Source organism: Acanthochromis polyacanthus, chromosome 7 (genome assembly GCF_021347895.1).
Source record: "Acanthochromis polyacanthus isolate Apoly-LR-REF ecotype Palm Island chromosome 7, KAUST_Apoly_ChrSc, whole genome shotgun sequence".
In the NCBI taxonomy this organism is placed as follows: Eukaryota; Metazoa; Chordata; class Actinopteri; family Pomacentridae; genus Acanthochromis; species Acanthochromis polyacanthus.
The window spans coordinates 21,816,393-21,843,339 of NC_067119.1; the positions used below are offsets into that span (position 1 = coordinate 21,816,393).

A 26,947-nucleotide genomic window follows, 5' to 3' on the forward strand; every position below is an offset into this window, starting at 1 on the left:
TTTAAATAATTATGTTAATCAACAATTCAAAAGTGATGGCTGTTTTTGATTATTTAATTTTCAATAAATTTTTATTTATTGTTACTTTTGTGAGTTTCAAGTGATTTCAGTGAGAATTGTGGGTTTTTCCTTCTTTAACTGAGGGGTACCAACAATTTTGTCCACGTGTGTAGATTCAACATTGATTCACCCATAGTTTGCTATCTGGTAAAGGTATAAAGTCATGCTTTGTCTTAAAGGAAAGTTTTTTTTCTCCCAGCAGAGGGAAATGAGGTGTGGTCAGTTCCCTTTGGGTACTGTCTAACTCACTGATCAAGCTTTATGTACATGTGAGGCCCGCTATGGCCTCCACAGAATTATTTGTTCATTTATTCAAGGAACAAGATCAGGCCTCCTGTGGACTCTGAGCCCTCGGGGTCAAACTCGCCACCTGGTGCAAAAAAAGACTGGACGAGAGACAAACCTTCACATGAAATATGCATAAGGATAGCATACAATTCCATCACACTGACATGAATTGAGTGCTGAGAAGAAAAACATGCTGATAATGTGAATGAAAGAAGCAGGTATCACAGATATTCGTTAGATGGTGCATGATTGAATCACTCCAGAATAAATTAAACGTCATTTTCCACATTTCCAAACATTCACTGACAGACAACAGGACGCACAACTCATGGGAAAACAAACCAGGTTATTTTTAGGGCTGTTTATTATCAGGCTGTACTATAACAAAGACCACAGTCACCATTCACTGGGCAGATCAACAAGCATCCTCTCTATCTGCTGGTATGTTCAGAAAAAAACGTGGCTACGAGAGCGAGAAATCACATCACATTGCAGCCTCGGAATCACGTTTTTTTCCCTCCCTTTTTGCGGCAGTGGTGAGTGGGCTACTTCCCTGCACACAAACTTATTTTAAAACAACAAAGCATCAAATGGCATCAGTCCCCTGAGCGCCGAGTGACGTCACTGCGGAGGACGGTGCCGTGACGTAGGCAGTTCAATACTGACATGAACTGAGTAGGAGGGAAACGGATGCATCAGCCAGATGTGGATGGGAGGGGAGGAGGGTCTGTGGATGGATGGATGGTTGGATGGATGGATGGATGGATGGATGGATGGATGGATGGATGGGGCTGAGATCAATAAAGAGCACATAGTGTTGCGAGATCGTTTTAATCTAATGCAAACGACTTCACAGGGGCAGCATTGATAAGGAGAGCAGGGAGGGGAGAGGCAAAAAAGAAGGTAGGAATTGATGTTGCAAGCACAAGGGATGACTTTATTAGGGAATGCACCGCTAATAAAGAGTGTGGAATAGCTGTGAAATAGCGAGAGAGTGGGGGTGTAGCCTGTGAGAGGGGGAGGGAGAGAGAGAGAGAGGGAGGGAGAGAGAGGGAGCGAGAGACGCGGGTGGACAGTGTGATGCTGCGCTTTATCTACTGGCTAAATGAGGGTTGTCTTTCCCAGTTCAGGCAGCAGGGCTTCTCCACCCTTCTCCCAGTGAGGATCTGTAATTTACACGACAACAGCAGGGCGCCTGCCGGATCTCCATTGGAGCCTCTGCGCTGGATCTCCTGCCTCTGCCGCTCCATCACCACCAGAAGGAGAAGATCAGCCCTGTGTGCCATGCGCTGCAGAACGACATGTATGTGTGAATTAATGCGGTGACAGCGGAAAGGGGGGAATGGAGCAGTTGTCATCAAATTCCTGCAGACGCACCGACGGTGATACTGTGGAGGCTGTCGTGTAGAGAGAGAGAGGGGGGAAAAAGACCTTCATACGCAGCAGCAGCCAATCCTAGAGATACGTTTTTATTGCCAGCGAAAAGGATCAGCGGTCAGGTGTCGCCTTTCATTCCAACCGCCACAATGGGGTAAGTGTGGGTTATTATCCCAACAGGCTGACTGGAGTTTTCTTCTTCTTCTTACCCCCTCCATCACCTCTTTCTGTATTCATATCAGGATATGAACTTCCCTGCCGTGGAAACCACACAATGACAGGGTCAATGCGTAAAAAAGACGCATCTGTCTGTCTTACATGACGTCTGATGAGGCTTATGGTGGGTGCATGTTCTGGTATTCTGTCTGGTAGTGGTTGACTGGTGATACTCTCATGGCCTTGATGTGCATGCAATGACAACTTAGTCATTTTCACCTCTAAATACAATCTGCTTGGTAAAAAATAATGGGAATACGCTCTAGGCCCAACATGCTTACACAATAATGCTAGTGCAGAAGTTTTCCCCATCACCAAACTTTCATGCTTAAAATCTGCAGCGATTCCCAAAGTTGGACTACACCAGTGGGTCTTGGATGAGCGTTGGGTGTGCTCACCAAAATGGCAGAAAGTTTCAATTCTTTGTTAGTGCTCAATTCTTTATTTCTGCCACAGAACAGCAAGACAATTTTCTAGGTCTCTCTGTCCCACTCTTTACTCTCCAACTACATTATAGACAGTTATATAATTCTGCAAGAAGACATGAGCAACAGCAGCGTTTCTTCTCATTTGGAGACAGTGGTCTGATGAACTGTACATGTTGTTCTGTATCCAGCTCTTGACAAGGCTTGGGAACAGTCTAATGTGAGAAGCAGGGGAATGTCAATACCTACAACGCTGCACCAGGCTCTAGTGACAGAGAGCGGCTTTCTGTCTCTATGGCAGCACGGTAACCGCTGCCTTAAAGCTGCTACACATCTCCAACAACAGGCACCCATCAGTGAAATAGCCGCCTAGTGCGCACACAGCATTGCTCATTTGCATGTCCCCTAACCCTGAGCTCAGCGGTCCATTTCCCCCACCCAAGCCTGCCGTTCATTAATGGCTGTCTCCTGCAGTTCATTGTGATTAATTGCACAGCAGGAGGTTAACAATATGGCACAGGCATGGCGAGATTTCAAGGCATCAGCCAAAACTCCTGCATTAACTATTTACAGTACACTGGAGGCTTCCCAGTCGCCCACTCTGCCCTCCTACGGTGTGGGCAGCTCATCGTTCAGCCATGTCCCACTCAGCTCCAGCTCTCCACCGGGCTCTGCCATACTGGTGACTAAGTTGCTGTTATGCAACTGACTAAATGACTCAATTGATCGGCAGTGGAATAAATTGTAAACTGATTGAAGTCACTATGTGCTGCTTATGTGCACTTGCAGGTGAGATGAAAGCGCACAGAGGTGTGGATCTGTTGTCTGGTTGCCTGTCTGGCAGTATTGGCCCAGACTGATAGAGTCATATTTCACTTCCGGCCTCGTGACACAATAATAAGCCTCTTACAGCTTTAATGGTGATGGCACAGCGGAGAACGTTAGCGTTGGACGAGAACTGGAGATGCCTATCAACAGTCTCTGGTGTGCTTTCACTTCCTTTTGCAAATGCAATCAATGCACAGACAGACTCCCTGCCTTGGGTTGTGTGTGATTACATCTTAGGTCATCCAACCACTCCCAGAAGCAACAGGGAGCTCTCTCATTAATGACCTCTCTCTACCTTAAATAAGACACTCGAGTTCAAGATCTACTCTGTTGAAATAATGAACAACTCTGGAAACAAGGACAACTTCTAGAGAGAGAGAGGGATGGGGTGGAGATGGTGAGGGAGATCTCTTGAGATGGGTGTTTCATTATACTTCTGTTTCACCGTCAGCATTTGCAGATAGAGAAGGGGGGCAGCTGCACAGTTAAAGGGAACACACTGAAGAGGGAAATGAAATGCTGCATTTTGTGGTCTAAAATGACACACATGTGTGGAAGCTGTGACTCAAAACTGTGTTCACATCGGTTCATCAAACCCCTAAAGCACAGGAGGTGCTGTAGGCCACACCTGTTGCCACTCCTGGAAATGCAGATGTGTATTTGTGTTCATGTTAAGTGCTGTCCATGGACCATATGGTGTATGTTGAGTTAAGGTGAGGACCATACCTAAACATACTTTAAAAAATAACAACAAACAGTAGTATCTAGCTTTGGTTAATGTTTATTTTGCAGCTTTTGTATTCCATTTATTATTTTAAACCATGATACATGATGGCTTATTTGGCAGAAAGTAGTTACAACTAAAACACTCATGTTCCTTTTAAGGTGTATTTTTAGTAGTGGAGGCAGAAATATTAGTAAACATGTGAAAATAAAATCAAAATCATCTTTTTTTAATATATAGTTTGTCTGTACTGAAGGTTTAATCCACAACACCGCAGCCTCAGGGAAGCCAGTCTGTCCCTATTAATCCACCTGTAGATAGTAGCTCTACTTTCCAAAATTAAATGCCACTGAGTTAAAGCCTGCATTAAAGTAATTACTGTAATTTGATGCAAAATAAATCTTTAGCAGCTGGTATGTCAATTTGAAAGTTTACAGGGAAAACTGTAAATCCATTCCTCATCATATCAGTCATAGAAGTGTACTGCTCATCAATAAAAGTACTCTGACGCAAGCACATTCAATTCTGAATGTTTCCAGACGTCTGGCATGTTTGTAACAATGCCATCAGTGCATATATGTGCAAAGCTGAGGTCAGTAAAAGTATCTCAGACATACTCAGTTGCTTTTTGACACTTCAGCAGGCTTTTCACTTTTAAGAGTCTCAACTGTTGGTGAATGTCTGAGCAGCCATAGTTCACATAATTGTTTATACCACACTGTGATGCAGTTCAGAGCATCCCACTCCCTTCGTCTTCTTCTCCCAGAAGATGGGTGGTTTCATCAGCGCTGTGGTTTCTCCTACATTCATCACCTCCTCCACGTTTTCCTCCCATCTTCTCTCACTTGATCACTCTTCCTCCCTCTCTCATTCTGCCGGCCTTCTCTCTGTTTTAACATTCACGTTCCATCACCTGCCCTTGTGTCACGCAGTGCACTGCATGCTAAACGCCTCCTCCTACTCTTCCTCTGTCTTTTTCTTCCTCCTCCAGACTTACTTCCTTCCCACTCACTCACAACCCACTGAAATTACCCCCTTGCTTACATTCTTACTTGTCCCTTTTGTCCTCTCCATTATAGCTTCTATGAACTTCCTTCATGCACTGAGGAAAGACAGACGGCGTCTAACATCCCTGCAGCATTTCATTTTGACACTTTTGCATGTGTTCCTGTTGATAAACCCGAGTTCATCGCTGGAGTGCAAGAGGATCAACACATACACTGAACTGACCTCCATAGAATCAAAGAACTGCTAGCTATTGGCGCAGACCAGAATCTCCGTGGAAAAGCCTGTATGATGGATCCAATGCCTTTCATGTTGTAGCTATGCAGTCTTTTTAGGAAGGGAAAATATCTAGAAATCACTGCTCTGTTCTATAAGAAAGCATCATTTTATTTAAATCACATTCCATCATTTATTTTGCCTTCTTTGAAAAGTTCAATTGTAGGAGTAAGTAATGCTTTTTCTGACAACTAGTGGGTGTCATTTTGGAACAAAACTCTTTGGCACAGGCATTCATATAAAAATGAAAGCACAAGAACATTCCTGTGTTTGGTACACACACACACACACACACACACACAATCAAGCAACAAGAACAGTGAAATTTGCCACAGTTCCATCAAATTATGCAATGAAAAACGATGCCAGTTGCCAAGCGGCTATTGCGCGGATCATACGGACAGGCCATGCTTGTGTGATGCGTGCTGGGAGAGAGTTGAAATGACTCACAGTACTGCCACTTACACTGCTGTCGATGATTATGATAATTCGCGCGCAGCACTCCACAAGCAGCTTTGTGGAGCGGCATTAATCATCCCAGATTCACTCTCTGACTTCCTATACTCCACATTCCCCCTCATTCTCTTTCTCCTTCTGTCTAACATCCCTCGCTCTTTCCCTGTCTCCGTGTTTTTCTTTCTTTCTTTCCCAGTCTTGGCTAATCACACACAGGAGGGGGGCTGCTGTTGAATTTTAATATTCATTTATACAGCAAGCCTTTGATGTCCCCCATCACCCCCACAGTGCAGTGTAAGCACTTCTCTATCTCGTGCTCTGCCAGCACTGCCAGCCCAGAATATCTCCCTCAGCACCCTGCGCTTTGAGTGTGTGTGTGTACTGACTGTAGATATTACCCAAGAAGCCCCAACAATGCTGCAATATATGAGGGCATTGTAAGAGCAAACTGGGGAGTGGGGGGATAGATGGATGAGGGGTGGAGGTGGTGCATGAGTAATGAGCGGCTGATTGTCAAAAAACAAAGATGACCCTTTTATATAATTCCCAACACTAATGGGGGTGAATCTAAACTCGGGTTTGGGTGTCAAACAGAGGTCAATAACGAATTAGGTCGTGTCAGTTGAACCCAGCATGGAGTTTTGATCACTTGCAGGTCCAAGCTACGCAGGCATGAACCCAGATATGCAAAAGTATAAAAACTAATTTAGAATTACAGCAGTTTTGTGTCATTGTTTGTATGTATATGTATGCATGTGTGTGTTTGTGGAAACTGCAGTTCTGTGGGGTGTGTCTATGCTAGTTAACCACGGCCTACTGTCTATATTTAGCCTGAAACCCTCTCCTTTTCCCCCTGTGTTCCCCTGTGTGACCCTCACTGAGTACTGCAGGCATTCCCATATCAGAGCAGAGAGAGACGGAGCTGCCTCGCAGAGAGAAAGACGGGGAGAGTTTCTGTTGGGTAGCTGCATGCATTTCGTGTGGCAGTTTACAAGTAGAGAGACAATGGGCACTGAGCTGTAATCTTGTTATCCACATATGCAGGACAATGAGTGTATCTAGTGGCTCTTTGATAGTCTCTCTTTCTGTGGTGTAACTATGGAGGATGCCGAGTTGGTAATACGGTTGCCAGGGCGGTCTGACTCCCCCGTGGGCAACAGAAATTTCAATGCGGGCGCCGGGTTTGGCGAAACGTTGGTGTTGCGGCACAAAGAGGTTCACCACTTCTTTTTCGTCCCCTTCAGGGAGCAGCCCATCTACAGCACGAGGGCCCACGTCTTCCAGATCGATCCCAACACCAAGAAGAACTGGCTGCCAACCAGCAAGCATGCCGTCACCGTCTCCTACTTCTACGACAGCACGCGCAACGTCTACCGCATCATCAGCCTGGACGGCACCAAGGTGAGCGCCTCGTTCACACAGTTACCGTGGACATTACACCGGATAATTTCTTATTTCTGCTCGTCTGATGTAGGTTTATGAAGATCTTCCAGATGTTTCAGGATAGTTGTCTCTACACATATTAAACAGCCTTCGAGGAGATTTGAGTGGCACTGTAAATCTAAGTGTTAATGGTGTTAATATGCTCTACACTGGAAACCAAAGTGCAAACATATCTTAAAAGAGCTCAGAGTTGCAGGAGCTTCCAAGATCGTCAGCTCATGTTTCATTGTGTGTATGCATGCGACTGCTGTATTTCTGTGTGTCTGTCTGCACTTCAGAGTTGACGCTTTTATCTCGAGATATTCTGGTTAGAGATCCAGGGCAGACGTGGTGGGATCGAGGTAGCTCGGCGTGACTGACGGCACATTAGAGTTGTTTATAGGGACTGACCAGACACACACACATGCACTCTGTCTGCCAGTTATGGAAAAAAGTGGGGGTGAAGTTCAATTAGAAAAACAGATGACAGTGCCAGAGGAATGTATGGCGGAGGAGATAACTGGAGCAGCAAAGACAGAAAAGTTCGAAGGCTGTTGGGCTCTAAGGTCAAAAAAATGTGAACTGCTGACGGATGAGCTCGTGATCACAAAGTGTGTGTGTGGATCATTTCTGATGGTCAATTTAGCAATCGTGTCATATCATACAGCAACAGATCGACAGACTCAGCTATTGTGTAACACACACACTCTCTGACTGCTACCCTTCACATGCTCATCATTATATATTGATGCCAACCAGAAAGCCAAACATTACGCAACACCGCTAATTGATCGGACATTAATTTGTTCTCCATTAGTGTTATTTAACAAAGGCAGCTGACTTATATAAGATTTAGAGGTTGCTTTCAATTATAGCTTGTATAAATTGAAAGATAACCCTGAAAATGTTCTACGTATTTATTTGTCCAACAAATATTGTGAAAACACACCATTAGTCCTTCTCTCAGTACTCTCTGACTGTTACCACTTGCCTATTATACTAACCTGAAACCCTTTGTTTCCCAGCGAAGATGTAAATCTTTGGCAACTAATCAGAAATATTCTAAGGCTCATTACTTTTCTAAAAGAGTGTGATACTGTAGTTTTTAAAAAATGTTACTCAAACAACAAATAAATTGCCTATTTGTTGACAGCTGGCAGAATTGATGCTGCAGTGAGTATTACAGGACGGTATATGTGGGGCCGAATCCAAATAAACTACCTGTGTTCATAGTGAAGAAGAAGATGTAGCTCACTGATGAGTTTCTGAACATCAATAAAGCTCCATGGCACACAGTGCTCTTTGCTAAAGCTAAAGTATAGCGTTAAAACTATTAACTTAACGTGCTTTTCACTTATTTTGATTGATTTAGTTCATAAAATGACAGAAAATTAGAAAAATCCCATTCCTGAAAAGTCCCAGTTGACACATTCAACAACCTCGTTTTATTTTGCAAATTAATTTATTTAACAAAACAGAGAAAAACATCAAACTCGTCTCATTTGGGGAGCTGCAAGCAAAGATTTTTATGTCAGTTTTGCTTAATAAGTGCATGCAATTAGTAGTTTAAGATCAACACTATTCTTTCATTTCATCTGTTGTGCAAATAATCTCAAATGAACTAAAACTACACACTCAGACTTACATTCTTCTCGGGATCTGAGCCTCTCTTGTACGAATATGATACTCACTGCAGCAGTAAAGGTAATTTAAGATATATTAAGTGGGTTGACTCTGTTTTGCAGGCAATAATCAACAGCACCATCAGTCCCAACATGACTTTCACAAAGACCTCACAGAAGTTTGGCCAGTGGGCGGACAGTCGAGCAAACACCGTCTACGGATTGGGATTCTCGACTGAGCATCATCTATCCAAGGTACCGCACACCTCTCCACCCAAACACACACACAAACACACACACACAAACCACATCTAGTACAAACCCTGTTGTCTTGTCTTCCCCCCCTGGTCTCTGAGAGAGGATGACATTTCAGCTTTCTTTTCACTGTAGCTGCTACAGCTTCCCCCAAAGCTTGGCAGTGAGCCCTGATTGGGCGTTTTTTTTTTTTTTTTTTTTTCTGAGTGTGTTGGTGTGTTTATGAAAATTCTGTATATGTGTGTGTGTTCCCTCGTGAGGTGGTGATTTCTCACCTCTGCAGCATGATTAAGCTCCGTTGTGAACCGAGGAGGCACTCAGCATCCCATGACACACAACCACACACAAACTCAGCAGTACAGCCGAGTCCTCTGGGTCAGGAAGTCAAGGATAATGAGGCTGATAAGAATTCTTGATATTAAAGGCATTAGCAATGTGTGGTCTTGTGGCCTGAAGGTTGTCAGCTCAGGTGTTCTCTCCTCCCTCGACAACTTTTTAAGCATCTTAAACTCTTTAACTCATTTGTTCAGTTTTGTTTCATAAGAGTCAAACTGTGCATAACTTTACAAAGCTCAGCACAAAGTTCAGACACAGTGGTTGTGCTTCAGAGTTTAAAGGGACGCTTTACGTTGATATTAGTCTGATGATGTAGACTGCAGGTGTATGCCTTCCATTCGCAGCACATTTCGAGTTTCTCGTTCCTTTTCACGACATGTTACGGTAATAAAAAAGCCGCTTCACTACGAGAAACAGCAACGTTGTTTGACTGGCAACCTACCACACTGAAAGATTCAAGATTTGGAGTAGATTTGGAGCATGCAATGAGGCGATAGTGATAGTTTGTTTATGGTTTTTGTGCTCACCGCTCTACAATTCCCCCATCACTGTTTTTAGGGGACACCACTGCTGCATCCTGGGCTTTGCTTCACCAGACATGATTGTCCATCCATCCATTCTCTATACACCGCTTTATCCTCACTAGGGTCACGGGGGGTGCTGGAGCCTATCCCAGCTGACTCGGGTGAAGGCAGGGGACACCCTGGACAGGTCGCCAGTCTGTCGCAGGGCTACATATACAGACAAACAGTCACACTCACATTCACACCTACGGGCAATTTAGAGTAACCAGTTAACCTCAGCATATTTTTGGACTGTGGAAGGAAGCCAGAGTGCCCGGAGAAAACCCACGCATGCACAGGGAGAACATGCAAACTCCATGCAGAAAGAGCCCAGATCCACCCCGGGATTTGAACCGGGGATGTTCTTGCTGCAAGGCGAAAGTGCTATCCACTGTGCAGCCCAGACATGACTGTGATTAGTTTAAAAAAATACTAACAAGCTGCAGCTTTGTTCACCTAGTAGCAGAATTACAGTGAGGTGCAATCAGACAATTCTGCAGTGTGTGCCAGTGTTAGAGAATGCTTTGACTATTCAAGACGACAGTTCGAGTTTAGTTTATTCATCGTGAGAAGCACTATATGATCCGTGAAAATGATTGCATAATGTCTTTTGTAACTCTCAAGTGTGAGAAAACAACCCTGATGACACCAGAATTGTTGAGTTTTGGCTTTTTCTTGGCGCACGGCTCACTAAAAGTCACGATATCTCAGCATTATTTTTGACTGTTATTTTGAAATAGAGTACCTCAACAAGAAGGTGCTGTGCTCAGCAGGTTGTTACTGATTCCTGCTAAGTAGCCAGTTACAAATATAGATATGGCTGTAAGGCAGCCAGTCGTAATGGGAAAATATGTGCAGTACAATTATTTAGTGTCACTGAATTTGAGATGTATGATTTGTTCTCATGTCTGTCTTAATCTCAGTTAGACTTGTAAATAAGTAGAGATCATAGTAACATAAAAGGATGCTTTGTATTTGACACACAGTTCATTAGAAAGCTTAAGTCATGGTCACAAACTAAAGAGGCCAAATCTTTGTTAATTTTTTCATCTTACTGGCAAATGTAGGGCATCTTTGCTTTGACTGCCTTACTGTAGTAATTACAGTGTTAACAGGAACTGTGTCTGAGGAGTATCAATACACAGTTTAACAGAGAGCAAATTGGAAGTATCTCTTTCTGTAGTTTAAGTTGAAATAATCAGATTCACTTCTCAGATAACTGCAAAGCCAACACCTGAGGCACTTACAGTGAGAACGACTGCTTTTAGATCAACGTAGCAGAACTATTATATTGCACTGAAGTGAAATGATATTGAGTTACTTATTGCAGGTCCACTAATGGCGGACACACGGACACCAGACCGGCTCCAGCAGAGTTGTCAATTTGATTTTCTCACCACTCAGACCTCTGCAGAACTGTATCTGCTAAATTACTGTGTAAAACTGTGGGGGCAGCGTCAGTGATGAACCACACCCTAACAGGATGAGTGTATGAGCCAGAGTGTTTATATTTGCTCAAAGCCCCGAGGCTGAGCTCACCTTACCGCTTCGGGCTCGCTGGATGTATCTTTAGTTTCTACTAAAATAACCTGGAGATCAACTTCAGCCACCGACAACTTCTGATTGCAGGAAAGCACAATGCCACAGTCTGATCTGCTCTGTGTGTGGTTATTTCTATTGCAAATGTTACCCACAGAGACCTAGTTAGGTCATGTTTGTGCTTAGGAATTATGGGTAATATTTCACTAAGTTCAGCTGTGGGTTGTTATTGGCAACAGCTTCTCCCTATCCTTCACAGTTGACCTATTACATACTGATCTCTCTCTTTCTGTCTCTCTCTCTCTCTGCACATATGGCTTTAGTGAACAGATTAAAACACACCATTGTAGGAATTACCGTCCACACTGATGGTTGTCCTCTGTGTCCAGTTTGCAGAGAAGTTTGCAGAGTATAAAGAAGCAGCACGGCTCGCTAAGGAGAAGAGTCAAGAAAAGATGGAGATGGCCACGTCTCCTTCTCAGGTATGTTTCTGACCAACACTGCCAACGCTGCTTCACATTTCTGTCACGCGTGTTGTGTGTCACAGCTGGTGAGCAGGTCACAGGTGCAAATGTTTTGCAAATGTTAATGCTAGTGCTGTCCGTTCTGTAAATGGGAAACAAACCACGTGGCTCACACTGACCCACACAATATGAGTTCAGCTGTGCACATTTGAACCAGGACAGAGAGAAAGGGAAGGGCAAGGCAAATGGGGGAAAAGGGAAAAAAGGGGCAGTGGGAGGAAGAGGAACAGTAAATCTGGCAAATGCTGACTATCTAAATATGTGAAACTAAACATCTGCCGTGTTTCTCCTGAATCACAGACTCCACTTGAAGCTAAAGTAGCAGATCTAGGTCTTGTTGTTATTGTGTATGCTAGTTATTCCCAACCTGCCACAAAGTACATTTCAGAGAAGATTATTTGACGAGAAAAGAAGAAAGACTTCTTCAATTTAAGATTTTTGTGCAATAGCAGATCATTTCACTGCTTTGACATCTAAAATGGTTTTAGTTGTTGCTGTTGTTTGTTTGTTTGTTTGTTTGTGGAAGGTGTCACATGCCAAAAAGGCCAGAAATTCTAAATGCAATCTTGAATAACCACTCGCTATATCTGTTGCACAAATGTAGCAGCGCAAAAAGCATAGCAAAGCACTTTATAATACTCTCATGAAATGCAAAAACTGGTACCCGCAGTAGTTTAGTCCTGATACTGATTTTAGACTTTGATTCTGTCATGATGTGACCAGAACAAAATGATCGAGTACACCTTTGATAAAAATAACAACGTACATACATGCAAGAATTTGAAGCTTGAACTTGTTTTTTTCTCAAACTTTATTTTTTTAAGCTTGAACTTTTATGGATTTTTTCCAAGTTGTTTTCTCCTGACTCGATCCTTGCTTGTGTTGTATCTCCTCTTTGGATAAAAGTGTCTGCTAAATGAAACTGTACAATTGTAAAATAAATAAATAAATAAATAAAATGTGTACATATATTGTACACGTATTAATAAAGCAGAGGATTTATTATTGCATATCAGGAAATGTTGCATTGCAAATGACAAGATGCTTACATAAGGGTAGTGAATATGTATGGACATGACGCTTCAATCGTGGAGAATCAGTATTGCGTCCTGTTATAGTCTAATATGCTACATTTTCTCAGCATGTATTCCGCCTAAAAATTAACAGAAAAAGACAGAGATGAAGAACACCGTTAGCCTGTTTGTTGGATATTTGTTTGCCAAGACATATCTAATAATAGCATGTTTTAGGGTCTGCGTTACTGCGTCTAAGAGAAAATTAACTTGTTTCAGGGGAGAATCCCCAGAGAAATCTGTTCTTTAATCTAAGACCCGTTAACAGGCTTCATGTCCTCATGTGTTCATTACAGAGGCTGGGGAGCAGCCCTCTGCTGTACTGCGCTCTATTACTTAATGCTACAGCTCATATTGGCTGAAATGCTACAGCACCTTGTTCTTTCCCATGTGAAGATGTGTTTTAATGAAGCCAAGAGGACAGCTTCTCCTCACCAGGGGTTAAAGGCTGCTTCCACACTGGCCACGGCGGCGCTGTAGTGGCCAAACCGGAGAGAGGCTGAAGGCTGCGGCCTTCCTGATACGATCCTGCAGTGGACTGCTGATGCTTTCTGCTGGGTTTCACTGCTGACAGTCAGCGTTTCACCCACATGCCTGCCAGCTCCCTTGCAAACCTCACTTCTCTCTCCTCTAAATGAACGCAGAAAGACAAATTGTTCCACTAAAACAAGATGAGGGCTAAGCGCTATATGCTGGTCCCAATGGGCCAAACCCCCGGGGGAATGCATCACGAGCACATGTTAAATAATATACAAATGAATGTGGAGCACAAAATGTAAAACCAGCCATAATCTTCCTCTTATCTCTCACTTCCTTCTTGTCCATTAGAGGCATACAGGCAGTGTCATTGTGCGACTGTATTGTGCCCGAGCCCTGAGTCCTAATAGCTTTGTTTTATGTAAGTGCAGCAGCTGAATGATTTGTCTCTTGTATAATTCAGTGGTTGTATGGGATATAAAGATAAGAATTAATCTGTAATTCTGTAATTCCCCGTTGCTATAGACAGCCACTTTAATAGCCTATAGGAATGTGGAGCTGCTCAGTAAGATGTCGAGTTTTTAGCACCGCAGCAGTGTTTTATCAGTGTGAGAGACAACTGCATCCCCAAACACACACACACACACACACACACACACACACACACACACACACACACACACACACACACACACACACACACACAAAGCTTTCATTTATTATGTCTGAGCTCATATATGGGAAAGATTTATCCATTCATCTTTTTTTTTTCTAAGAATTTATTTATAGCGTTCTTGTTTTTATCTTACTGCAATTTTGTACTAAGTCATCACTGAGGTCACCCACACACCTTTTACCTTGCAGTAACACGCATTGCTTATGATTGAAGCGCTGAAACAATTATTTGATTCAACATTTAAATTAAACAACAACTTTGTTTCTTTTTCAGTCACTTCATATGAAATATCTTTAAGTTTTAGCCTGACACAATGAGACATTTGACGCTGAGGTGCTGAAATCTTGAGGAAACAATTAATCCGTCAGAAACTGAAAAAAGCACAGATTCATTTAAATTTAGGATAGTTATTAGTTGCAGCACAGAAGTTGGGCTCATTTTGTCTTCGCCACTTCAGCCTTGGCATCGTTCTTTACTCATGCGAACAACTATCCAGTTCTTCTTCTATTTAATCCAGCCAATCAATGTTTCTGCTCTTGGTAATGCTAAATTTCCTGAATGCCTCAGAGTGTTTCTTTGGCAGAAGCAGCCAGACATCATTAAGAATTAAAAATGTAGGAGCTGTAAAAGCTTTTATGACTTCACTATAGTTTCAATCATTACTCTTTTAAATTATTGACACCAGGAGGATATTTATTAATGCAGGATTGTCACAAATGCCTCGTCTGGTTAAATCGTTGAGCATTTCAAATATTCTACAGTAGATTCCTGCTTTGTCTAATCTAACTAACAGTGTGAGTACAAATAAAACGGTTGAAATATTTCTGTTGTATCATCAGTTATGTTTGCTGGACTATTATATCTGACAGTAACAGCTGAACCACTTTGTCTCACACGCAGGAGTCTCCGGGAGGCGAACTCTCATCGCCTTTGACTCCCGTGACTCCTCCGATGGAAAACATCAACGGCACAGATGAGATCTGTGACACGACTCCGAACTCAGACAGCCGTCCAGAGCCATCGCAGAACGCACTGGCCTTCGCACACAGGTACCACTCACGCAGTGATGCGTTCAATGTCATGTTTGTCATCAGTGACAGATGCTATGGTCTGATCACATTTTGTCACTGTCACTCACACAAACAATAGTGATTTTGATTGATTAACATTAATTTTTCTGTGTTGTTTGTCTAAAGCACAGACACTTCTCTTCTTCTGTTTTTCTCTTTGTGTCCGCGTGCACCTGTATACGTTGCATGTCAGCATTGCAGTAAACTCCCTCTATTCACCGCTGCTCTCTCGTGTTTTTCCTCTCCAGGGAGCAGTTTAAGACTTGTCGGGTCTGCTCTTTCTGATAGGGATGTCAGTACAAGTCCTGACTGCTGCAACACCATAACTACGCAAAACAAAAAAAAAATGTTCAGGCACAAAGTTTTCCAAAAAAAAACACAAGAGCCTGATTGCAGGCCAGCAACAGGGAGGGTGTTCTTTCCAAAAACCTGGTGCTCTGCTTGTTTAGTAACTGCTAATAACTATGGTAAGATCAGCAATTCTCCGGCGAGGAGGAATGCAATGAAATGGGTGCAATGAAATCTTTTATCAGTGACATTCACACACTGGACCAGCAAAAGATGTAACTTTGAATGTTTCTCAGGTTTGAGGAATTATTTAAGTTATCTATTTTGTTCAATCTGAGCATGCTCGGTGAGGAAACTCACACGTATTTATAATTTCATGTATGCCCACTGCAATGCAATAATATCCTTTTTAAATGGAAATTCAATTCTCTTGAGTGAGTAGGTGTTGGTGTCACCTCTATGCATGCACCACTACTGTTATGTACATTCCTCTTTGTGTCATGTTCGCAGACTAAATACTGAAATGGACAATTCATGTTCCTTGTGTTTGTTAACAATAGTTTCTATTCAGTCGACTGTATAAGATAAAGAGGTCAAAGAGCCATATAAATATTTTGCTTTGTATAATGGCTTTCTGAAAAGGTGTGGTTGTGAGGTTCATCACCAAAAAGGTGTCGATGAAGCGTTTATGTAACACTTATATAACACACTGTGGGTAGTGGGAGGCATAGAGAGAGCAAGACAGACAGACACACAGAGGGAGTGTGTGTCAGAACCTGGGAGAACGACAGCGAGAGGTGCACTGTATATAAAGTCTGTACATGAGTCACTGATACAGAAACATCCACCAACTGCACACACTCTCACTACAACAAATAAAGTGAACAGAAGGGAATGGACAATCAGTCGGAGCTGTTTAAGTAAGTGAAGTGTTTCTTTCTCAGGAGAGGAAATGTTATCCGCTGTCACTTGTAGTCGATTGTACACACAGGTCTCTTCTTTTGTAAAATCTCTGTAACTTGTGCCACTTTTATCTCTGGCTGCGATTCATATTAATTAAAGATATCAATCAATCGCTTAATGTATTATTCTTTTTATTTTTTGCTTAAGTACCGCTATCTGAGTTGAGAAACTTCATCGTTTTTAGATATTTAAGCATCAATGTAGAGATCCTTAAAGGCACTCAGAGGTATTTTTTTCATAAATGCGAGAAACTCTGTAAGGTAAAAGCTTAGAAATCCCAACCACTACATGATGAACTCTGTGAGGCTTCACAGATCTGAGCAGTGAGAGCGGGATGTAGAGAGGACACCCACTGCCTGCTGCAGCCTTGCTGCTGATGTGTCTATTAATGCTGCATGCGTGGGAGACGGGGTCGACTCTCGGCATTCATGATGGCAAGTGTGGACGTAACAAGCCAACCTCAGTCTCACATTTTCTCAGAGGCATATGCAGAGAGTGTAGATGGAACGACCATCCAGATATCTTGCCACATAACCTTCTCTTTGTCCATCTTTCTTTCTATGAGTCATACTTGTTCTTCTAATATCTACTGTGTATCATCTCACATCTATCATCGTTTACAGTAGCTTCATCACATGCGCCTTGTGCTGCGGTTTGTGTGTATTTTCTGGCCATTTGCTTAAGAGTGTCAATGATAACAAAAAGAAAAGAATAAAATATTACTAGTGTGTTTTGAATGTGTGTGTTCATATGCTTTTCAAATCAAGATTCAATACCTGGACACACACACAGGTGTTTACTGTCTTTTTGCAACAGACTTCTGTGAGTATTGGTAATGCCATGTGTCTGGAATTAAATGATGACTTGTCTCCGTGGCATGTTCAGCAGAGTGCTGTTCAGCAGGTCTGTGTAGGCAGGTATGTGTGGGTGCCTCGGGCAGAGGAAGAGAGGTGGAGGATGAGAGACAGCTGTACGCAGGGCTGTGAGAGAGTTTTTTTATATCAGGATGTAGGCGGGTTTGGCAGGTCTGCGTTGGACTGGTTTTGAATGGTTTTCTGGATTATTGTAAGACCTTTTTGCTGCGGCTGCCTGGGTTGTGTGTGAATGGTCTCCCAGTGTTGGAGGATGTAGGCGTTTGCGGTAGGCTTGTGCAAAAAGGAGACTGTGCCAAAGTCTCTGTTCCTCCGGTGCTGCCATGGCAACTGCTCTGCCTCCCTGCTTCTTGAGCGGCTGTGAGAGGAGGATGAACCTACCTGACAACGAACAGCAGTCAGGACGCGGCAAAAACACAAGAGGGCTGTAGAAGAAACCTTTTGTGTCCCAACAAGTTTACGCTTTGAGTTTGTCAGCTTTTTCGAGCATTGAATGGAAATGATCCTTGACATTGTGAAGTAGTAAAACACAAAAAAGAGCGTTGATGTTTTATTCAAGACTTATGGTGTATTGGCAGTGTGTACAGGTTATGTCCAAACCACAAAAACAATCAGAATTTAGTCAAAAGATAAACGTTGAATTTAAAAACAATTAAAACAAAATATGAACCCAAGACTGCACAAAATCTGGTCCTGCTCTGTCTCTCATTGTGACACATTCTGCTTTGAGTGGGCAGGATGTGGCTCACAGAGATGAAATACATAAAAACACATCTTTTTTTGCCAGATACATTGCAATTAAGAAAATATTTTTTATTTTAATAAAAAACAGTGCAAAAATTGTGCTAACAATTTCAAGCTGATACAAGCAAGAATAGCGTACTTTTTGACTTCTTAAACAGCACACATTTAAACCTTGCATTGTAAGAAGTGGAGTCAAACCGACATAACAGCCTCACACAACAACACATTTGTACTGTTTAAATAATCACATCATCTCCGCTGTGAGCAGCTCGGTCACACTGCAGCAGCTAACTTACCCTCCATGTGTCTCACACACCTTCCCCTCTGCTCTGCTGTCCTCAGCCAGAATTGTGCTCAGGTTCCCCCTGAAACCTTTCAGCCCGACTCATTTAATGAAGACGAACACCATTGTCAAAACATCTTGCACCCTTTCCTCTCTTGTAATTCTCCCTCCGTCGCTTTCCCTTGCTTTCTCCGTCTGTCTCCATCTTCACATCTTGACGTCTCGCCTGCACTCTGGCTCTCCAGGCTGGTGTGTGGGGTTTATACATTGGCGGGGCGGCTTGCCTTGGTGACAGCTCTGCTCCGTCTCTATGTGTATGTGTGTGTGTGTGTAGTTGTGTGTCAGTTAATATGTGCATGTGTAGGATGAAGTGTCGTCTCCCTCCTATGCGTCACACATGCAGACACACTTGCACTCACAGAGGGGGTGGCTGTTGTGTAAGAACTGAAGGCGCCGTGGGAGTCCAGAGTGATCTGGGCTTTCTCTCTTTTACACTTCACAGAGTGGGTGTTATGGCATAGTGGAGTGCTGCTGCAGTGTGTGAGCATGTACAGTGGGCTATATGTGTGTGTCAGTGAGGGGGAGGAACAAAACTGAAAACAACGTTGTTATGGGTCACGCAGACGCTCATCGGCTCTTGAGTGAGCTAAGCTTCCTTTTGTGTTTTTTCTGTGTGTGTGTTTGTACCGCTGTGAGGAATTACTGTGAAGCATGTGGGAGTAGGAGCCCCTATTCAAAGATACTCCACTTGATGCTGGTGCTCGACAGAGTTTAGATCTCATGCATCCTCCCGCCAAAGTACGATATTATGTGAGAGACAGGGAGTGGGCATTACATAAATCTGAAATGACTGCATGCAGTGCACAGATCTAACAGTGGAGGTGCACGACGGAAACATTTTCCCTTCAGGAAGTTGTGTTCATTAATGTATCTCATATTACATTTTCTACATGATATACAGAACAGTTTAAGTACTAAATACATAATAATACAATATACAATATACAGTGAAGCCATAAAGTATTCCCAGCTATTCCAAATTTTGCTATATAGTGAATTTTTATGGACATGACAGAAACAAGTGGCAAAAGATGGCAAGACATTGAGGGAAAAGTGCAATGTCCAGCATTGTTTATTGAAATTGTTGCTAATTATTTCAGAAAATTGCAAGATTCTGTACCGTTGCAAATCAACCTTTTTATAGCAGGATTCTAATCAATTCATTTCAAATCAAACGGTTTAGTGAGGACTTCCAGTCGCACATGGTGGCGGCTCACAAGTCGGAGAAAAGCTATAAGCCCAAAATGACTCCTGCTCTGGCAAAAATAGTAGTGCGAGAGGCCGAGAGCAATCCAAGGTTCACTATCAAAGCCATCCATATGAATCTGAGCAGTTCTGGTTCCAGCATCTCAAGACAAACACAGACACTAATCAAAGCTAATCTCCAGTGACGCTGACCAAGGAGGACTCCATTTCTCTGAGACAAGCAAACAAAAGCTCACCTGGACAAAGAAAAAAGTTTTTTGCTCAATAATTCTGTGGTCAGATGAGGTGAAAATTGAGTTATTTGGGCACAGTTGTGTAGTTTTTATTTGGCGTAACCAGCGAGAAACATTCCACACCAAGAACACTGTCTCTAAAATCAAGCAAGATGGTGAGAATGTAATGCTTTTAGGGTGTTTTTTCAGGCAACTTTGTCAAAGCAAACACAAGAAAAGAGATCAGCATTAAGATTATAGAGGAAAACATAAGGCAGAAAAAACTAGCCTCAAGCAGCACTGGACCTTCTTAGAAGACAGTGATCTGAAACATACAGCCAAAGTGGTCAAGATCTGGTTAACAGAAAAAAATATCAATATGTTGGAGCGGCCAAGACAGAGTCCAGACCTGAATCCCACCAAGAACTCATGGAGGAATTGAAAATCAGAGTGATGGAAACGAGCACTTCAACCTGAAAGACCTGGAAGTCATCACTTAAGAGGAGTGGAACAAAATCACAATAGAAACATGCAGTTAAAAGAAATAAAGTATCCAAATAAAAAATCACCATAAATCTAAATTCAGCATACTTAAGAATAATTTTGGGCCTAACTAAAGTAAAGAACTCTGAACTCCCGACCACATTTTCCCCCTATCTGCCTTTATCTCACCCACTTGTCGTTCCATCGTGAAATTCAGTCACATTCAATCACTTTCTCTCATCTCATCTTCTCGGCTGTGAGTAGCTGGACCAGATTAGGCTCCAGCCAGTCTGAGGATATAATCTCAGATTACAACTCTTGTGGCAGACGGCTGCTTTCACAGCCTACTGGCCTGTAGTACCAACCTCCAGCCTGAGTGCCCACTGCAGTCTTTGTCTCCTGGTGTGTTCTGGTTTAAATCTGATCCGATTTTTCTTAAAGATGTAGTTTAATCCAATTTGGGAACAACCTTGATGCTATCGTCCACACAGATTATACTGAGACAATGATCGGTTTGGAATGTTTTTGTCAATTCTGGATTTGGCCATCTTTGACGTTAACAGTCAAAAATAACCAGCTATAAGAATAAATTAAGAGTATTAGTGTAAAATTTAGAGTTTCAGAACATGTCTTCCTTCAAACGGACAGGCTTGCACTCCCAGACACCCGTATAAATGTACACATACACAGCCACTGACTGTGCATCAGCGTACATTCATGTACTTAAGCTAACCCTAACCAGTACTAACGGTCATAAATATTCCCAGCATTGTTGAAGTACTACAGAGTAACATTCTGGCAGCTCTTGGATTTGAAACTTCCTTGAAGCATCGCCCACATTTCTTCTCTGCCACAACAATGACGTAAGTCTTCAATCTTGATAGTGGTGAGGAGGAGAGGCAGGATGAAATTAACAGTGAAGATGCATTACAAGTGTCAGAAGTGAACGAAAACACAGAATATGATCCTGAGTATGAGAGCACCGATGAGGAACACTCAGTGATGAAGAGGATAGTCCTGTAGAGCTTATAGTTGTCCAGTTACATTTTCCTGGTGTTTATTTCCATCTGAAGCAAACTGTCAACAGAGAAAGTTATCAGGAGCTGACAAGATATACTTTAACCTGGACTCATGTCGTCAAATCCCTGTTCCCTGTTCCTTACAGAGCTAATAGAAGCTATAGTCATTAATATGACAAACTTAAGAAGAGACAGGTGTTGAAATGAAAGTGGAAGAAGGTAGATCAGACAGACTTCCTTTCATACATCGGTTTATACAGATCCATCTTTTGTTTACGGCTGTCAGAGTCTGATGTGGCATTTTTGTACCGCCATGTCCTTGCAGGCGTTTCATATGCTGTCATAGAGCATCTGTTTAGACAGTAGAGATACCTGATTTGGAGTCTCGCACAACAAGATTGCTACGAATCGAGAGATTTGGGGCTTGGTCTAGAGCTTGCTAATCATCCACAATCCCTAACAAGAAAAGCACTCAGAGAGTGCAGACCTCCGCCAAGGATAGAGAGGAAAACAGGAAACCCATGCAGTAAAGGACCATGAGCTAGAATCAAACCTGTGTCTCTGACACAGTTCTGTTTACGAATCACCTTCTTAACCAGTTGAGCTATCTGGACACCTTGCTCCACTTTGTTGGACGACATACTAACCTATGATGTTTTTGTCATATTTTGGACCACATACTAAAACATACTAAAAAATTCAAAGTGATCCAGAATCCAGGATCCTTTCCGGATTGTCACCAAAATTAAATCAGCTCTTCCTCTTACCATAGTCTACGTCCCCTCAAAATTTAATCTGAATCTGCCCAGGTGTTTTTGAGTTATCTTGCTAACAGACAGACAGACAGACAGACAGACAGACACATAAATGCCGGGTGTCACATAACCTCCTTGGCGGAGGTAACCAGATGTTTCAGTGGAAGAACTCGTAATATTTAAAGGTCACAGTATGTGCCATGTAAACCTGGGAAATACAGGATCAAGATGTGGGAAATATGTGATGCCAGAGAAAAACCAGGACAAACATTTGGCCCTGGTTCAGAGCATTACAAGTGATTTTTTTTATTTTATTTTATGTGGTTGTGGAGATATGGTTTTAGAAGTGATGAAATAGGACGTAACACTTCATAAGCTACTATGTAAGACATGAAATATCTCTTGTATGTATTCGCTATTTTATTGATTAACTGTTACATACTTGAATTAAAAGAAGACACTGAAGATGAGGTTTTTCCTGGAGGAACGAGGATGCCTCTTATTCAAAGTCATCTACAATTTTGAAACAGCATCATCTAGCAGACTGATGAGAGGCGCTAGACTCAGGACCGCTTTCTGCATCACTCACAGACTAATAGAGGCAAAAAGGAGAGATCCAGGCTCTGTGCACCACGAAAAATCAAGCATCATATGTAAATGTTGAAATGCAAAAAAAAGATGCAAGATTGCCTTTTTTATTTATGTTCTACTGTTGAATTTTATCCCTACATTCTTACAGTAATACCACAGTTGTTACTTTGCACCACTGAGGGGTTTCAAACAAACTATCCTATTTGCGCATCGACACTAGTCTAGTCAGTGATAAATAGCACAACATACTGTATTTCCGCTGGTATTTAATTTAATCAGAAAAGCCCATAAATAATAATTATTTCACTGAAAAATAATGTTCAGCTCAATGAGGCCTAAAAAAACAGCAGGTTTCAAAGAAAAGTGAAAAATGTTTTAGAAAGACAATTATAAAAACAACACAACAACTTTCAGTGCTGATTATGTTTTGTGATAAACTTAACAGTTCTAATGGGTGGGTCGATTCTGAAAACTAATACAAAATGTGAACATGAAAGGAAAACAAACTGGATGGATGAAAAAGTGGAAGAATTAATTACTGGCTGCTGAAAGACTATATGATGGCCTGATACTGTAATTTTGTGTGAACAAACCTTCACAGTGACTTTGTAGATTTACGCCAGCTTGCATCCAGACAGGAGCACTTATAATCCTGAGCTACTGCTGGTAAACTATTAACGTGCATATCCCTGTGTTCTGCAGCCCGGCCATGACAAAACACTGGGAGGCTGAGCTGGAGGCACTAAAGGGGAACAATGCCAAGCTAACGGCAGCTCTGCTGGAGTCCACAGCCAATGTCAAACAGTGGAAACAGCAACTGGCTGCCTACCAGGAAGAGGCAGAGAGACTACACAAACGGGTGAGCGACGGGGCAAAGGAATGCTTGTTTGTTTTCATGTGTGATTAAATCATTTAAATCAAACTGGAAGGATCACTTTCAGGGGATGCTGTGAAGTCAGGATGAGAGGGAACGAAACAAAAGGGAGACGAGTGTGAGCATGAGGGAGAGAAAAGAGAAGGGAGTCTGGGAATGAGACTAAGATCAGGCCTCTGTTGTGCCAAACTCTCTATTATTGGTGGATCTGAATCAGGATGATCCCATCTTGTCCTTGCAGGTGACGGAGCTGGAGTGCCAGAGCAACCAAACCCCGGTGATCAAATCCCAGAAGACTGAGCTGAACCAAACCATAGAGGAATTAGAGAATACACTAAGAGATAAAGAGGAGGTGTGTTTTCTGGGTGTTTTGTGTGTCTTGAAAAGTAATGACATTTTTGCTGCGCAGCTTTTTAATCTTTTTTTTATGTTCTCCAGGAAATGGAAAAGTTGAAAGAAGAATTAGAAACCATGAATGACCTGATGGAGCAGAAAGACACGCTTACCCAGAAACTGGAGGTGAGTGAAACAAAGTGAAACTCTTCCCTGTCTTATGAATCTGCATAAAAAAGATCCACTGCTTTTCATAAAACATGAACAAATTTGTTGCTCCTCCTGCAGGAGACGGAGCTTCGCAGTCGGGTTCTGGAGGAGCAGCTGGCCGGTGCCGAGCAGCGGCTGGAGGAGAACCAGGAGGAGCAGGAGAATTTTAGGAAGAGCCTGCGGACGCTGCTGGAGCTGCTGGACGGCAAGATCTTTGAGCTGACGGAGCTCAGAGACACCTTGGCTCGGCTCATAGAGGAGGCCAGCTAGAGATGGAGATGCCAAATTCCCACAAACAGAGCCATATGATAATTCACACTCTGACGCCCCACGACTCACCCACAACCAATCCTGCCCGCCTCCTTCTTCAAACAATCTACACACATTGAAACTGAGACACAGCACTGCCCAACGTTCACACTTTGCTCACAAAGGGCAGCTGATTCCCCAGTTTTTACCCAGCAGGCATCAAGTTCCTACCGACCGCTGGCACTCCTGTAGATCAAGACGACGCAGGGACTACCTCAGCTTGCCTTCTGATTGGCTGGTGTAGGCATCACCTCGGTTGAACTGGTCGATCCGTTTGTAGAGACGCCTGCTGTGGCTCACTGCAACTGCCCACCCACCCACACTTCCACCCACACATACACCCACACACACTCTCACAAAGAGTTAACTTGAGAACTGTGCCTCAGTGCCACCTACTGTTTGACTTGGAGAGCTGCAGCATCACAATGTCGCTCACACACACACACACACACACACACACACACACACACACACACACACACACACACACCCTTTTCTTCCTCTCTAAACTGCCCCCCCAAGGGGAATGTTGAAAGTCATGTGGAAATAATTGCTGTTAAGACTCAGAGAACTGCGCCAAAGCTGCCAAATCCCCCGAAAATATTGTCCTCTAACTAGCAGATGCTTTGATCCAAAGTGACTTACTGTACAGAGAAGAGCTGAACAGACGAACCCACGTTTGAGCTCGGCCTGCCAGAGGAGCATTGCTGGGAATTAAAGGACGGCTCTCAGTAAACCAGTCGGTCTTACCTGTTGGCCTGGATGAACACACGGGGCTGCTGGGAAATGGAGTTTAGCTAAATGAAAGACTTTATGTGTATATCCACAGCAGATTTAAAATCCTATATGATAGATGAATATTGAATCTTTCCGAGGCGTTATTCATGCCACACAGAAATTTTAGACAACACGATCCCAACGCTACATTTGACACGAGAATTCCTGCATCCAGACTGCTTCCGGCATCACAGACGTCTGACCTGTCTTCCTGCCAAAACTCAGTGTGGTGTGTGTTCCCGAACGAGGCCTGACGTAACGTGTGCCTTGAAAAGCACACAAAAGTGGACACGTTTGTATATAAAAATGTGTGTGTGTGTGCGTTTTGTGCTGTGAGAGAAAGACCCTGCTTTTGGACAACAAGGCCTACACAAACACCTGAACACACACTCCCTCCCACCCTCTCACACACACACAGACACACACACACTGAGCAATACCAGACAGGCCCTATACGACACCTCTATCCAACTCTATCAGGTACTCTACTCAGTGGACTCATGCAGATAGGTCAAATGCAACTAAGCTGATCCCCCCACCGTCCAACAGAAAGTGTACTACTGTTGACCGTAAAACTGTGTGGCAGCCCTGTCTGGTCGAAGTAGTGCATCGTGAAGGGCTTATAGAGTGTCATCTCCGTATTCGTAGAAATCCACACCCTCAGTCAAACTGGCCACAGATTTTTCACTCCTCACAGGTGAATCCAGAACTGTACTCAGTTTCTATAGTTTTTTTTTTTTACACAGGATATAATACTGACGATACAATTATAGAACTGTATAAGACAACTTTCTACTCATGACAGCATTGTAAATGAATGGATGAACAACTCAAATGCAGTAACACCCTGCAGTGGCTTATTGTTGTGTATTAACCCACGAGTATCTAGTCTGTAGGTAAGCAATGAGAACCTCCTCTGTGTATTGAAAATGCGTAACAACACAATGTAAACACAGTGTTTTACACATTCTGTACCAAAACATTCACCTGCTGTATAAAGCAGATCTTGTGCCGGTAAAATCCTGAATTCCAAGTCAATTTCTAAAAAGCTCTACCTTCACGAGGTGCTACCTATCTTATATTTCAGTTGAGCACCCTGTTTGCACTGTGTTATTACACTGCTGTAACCCCATTATATGTCAAGATTTGCATTTAGTATTAGCACAGTATATTATAATTATTTTCTGTAGTTAGCTACACAGGTTAATACACTGGAATAAGACTCATGTAAAGGGAAATGTTACCTTTTTTTTTTTCTTTCTGGTTTAACTTTGACAGTCGAGTGACAGAGATGGAAAACCTTCATATTAATGCTATTGTTAATGAATGCCTTTGTACAGTAGTGGATAAGAAGCTTTTCATTCTCCTGTTTTGTAACTTATGGTATTTAAATGTAGGTATTATTATTGTATTTAGAGGTATGAGAAGACTGGCAATATTTTTGACTATTTAAAGTAATTTTGAACTCATGATATTAAAGAGGTACCTCAGGCTAATGATGTTCGTAGATTGGTGAGACTTGTGTGCTTGCAGGTGAAAGGATTTAGCAAAATGCTGGTGAAAAAAAAATACGATCAGGAGACACACCTGTTGGTGCTTCAGCCAAACTAAATCCTTTGTTGAATTCAAACAAAGACAGCCCCACCAGGCTGAGAACACACCTCTGTGAACTGAGAAAATGCTATGTTTTATATTCAAATACAGTGACCGCAGAATTCAGTGTGTGCAAATCGCTTTTGTTCTGTTCTTGTTATTT

At 42.6% G+C, this 26,947-nt stretch overlaps 1 protein-coding gene across 3 annotated transcripts; it reads left to right on the forward strand.

The window, feature by feature from the left end:
* The first annotated feature begins 1,073 nt into the window (after nucleotides 1-1,073).
* homer1b (homer scaffold protein 1b) lies at nucleotides 1,074-26,910 on the forward strand. 3 transcript variants are annotated; one of them, XM_022211264.2, is made up of 10 exons: nucleotides 1,074-1,251; nucleotides 1,474-1,879; nucleotides 6,900-7,056; nucleotides 8,823-8,954; nucleotides 11,782-11,874; nucleotides 15,043-15,191; nucleotides 23,391-23,547; nucleotides 23,804-23,914; nucleotides 24,001-24,081; nucleotides 24,184-26,910. In XM_022211264.2, exons 2-10 carry the CDS (start codon nucleotides 1,875-1,877, stop codon nucleotides 24,373-24,375), a joined length of 1,077 nt encoding a protein of 358 aa, XP_022066956.2. In that variant the 5' UTR covers nucleotides 1,074-1,251; nucleotides 1,474-1,874; the 3' UTR covers nucleotides 24,376-26,910. The 3 variants fall into 3 exon arrangements, with proteins under 3 accessions (XP_022066956.2, XP_022066957.2, XP_022066955.2); XM_022211263.2 differs by lacking the exons at nucleotides 1,074-1,251; nucleotides 1,474-1,879 and having other exon boundaries at nucleotides 5,902-7,056; XM_022211265.2 differs by lacking the exons at nucleotides 1,074-1,251; nucleotides 23,391-23,547; nucleotides 23,804-23,914; nucleotides 24,001-24,081; nucleotides 24,184-26,910 and adding an exon at nucleotides 15,461-16,575 and having other exon boundaries at nucleotides 1,370-1,879.
* The last annotated feature ends 37 nt before the right edge of the window (nucleotides 26,911-26,947 follow it).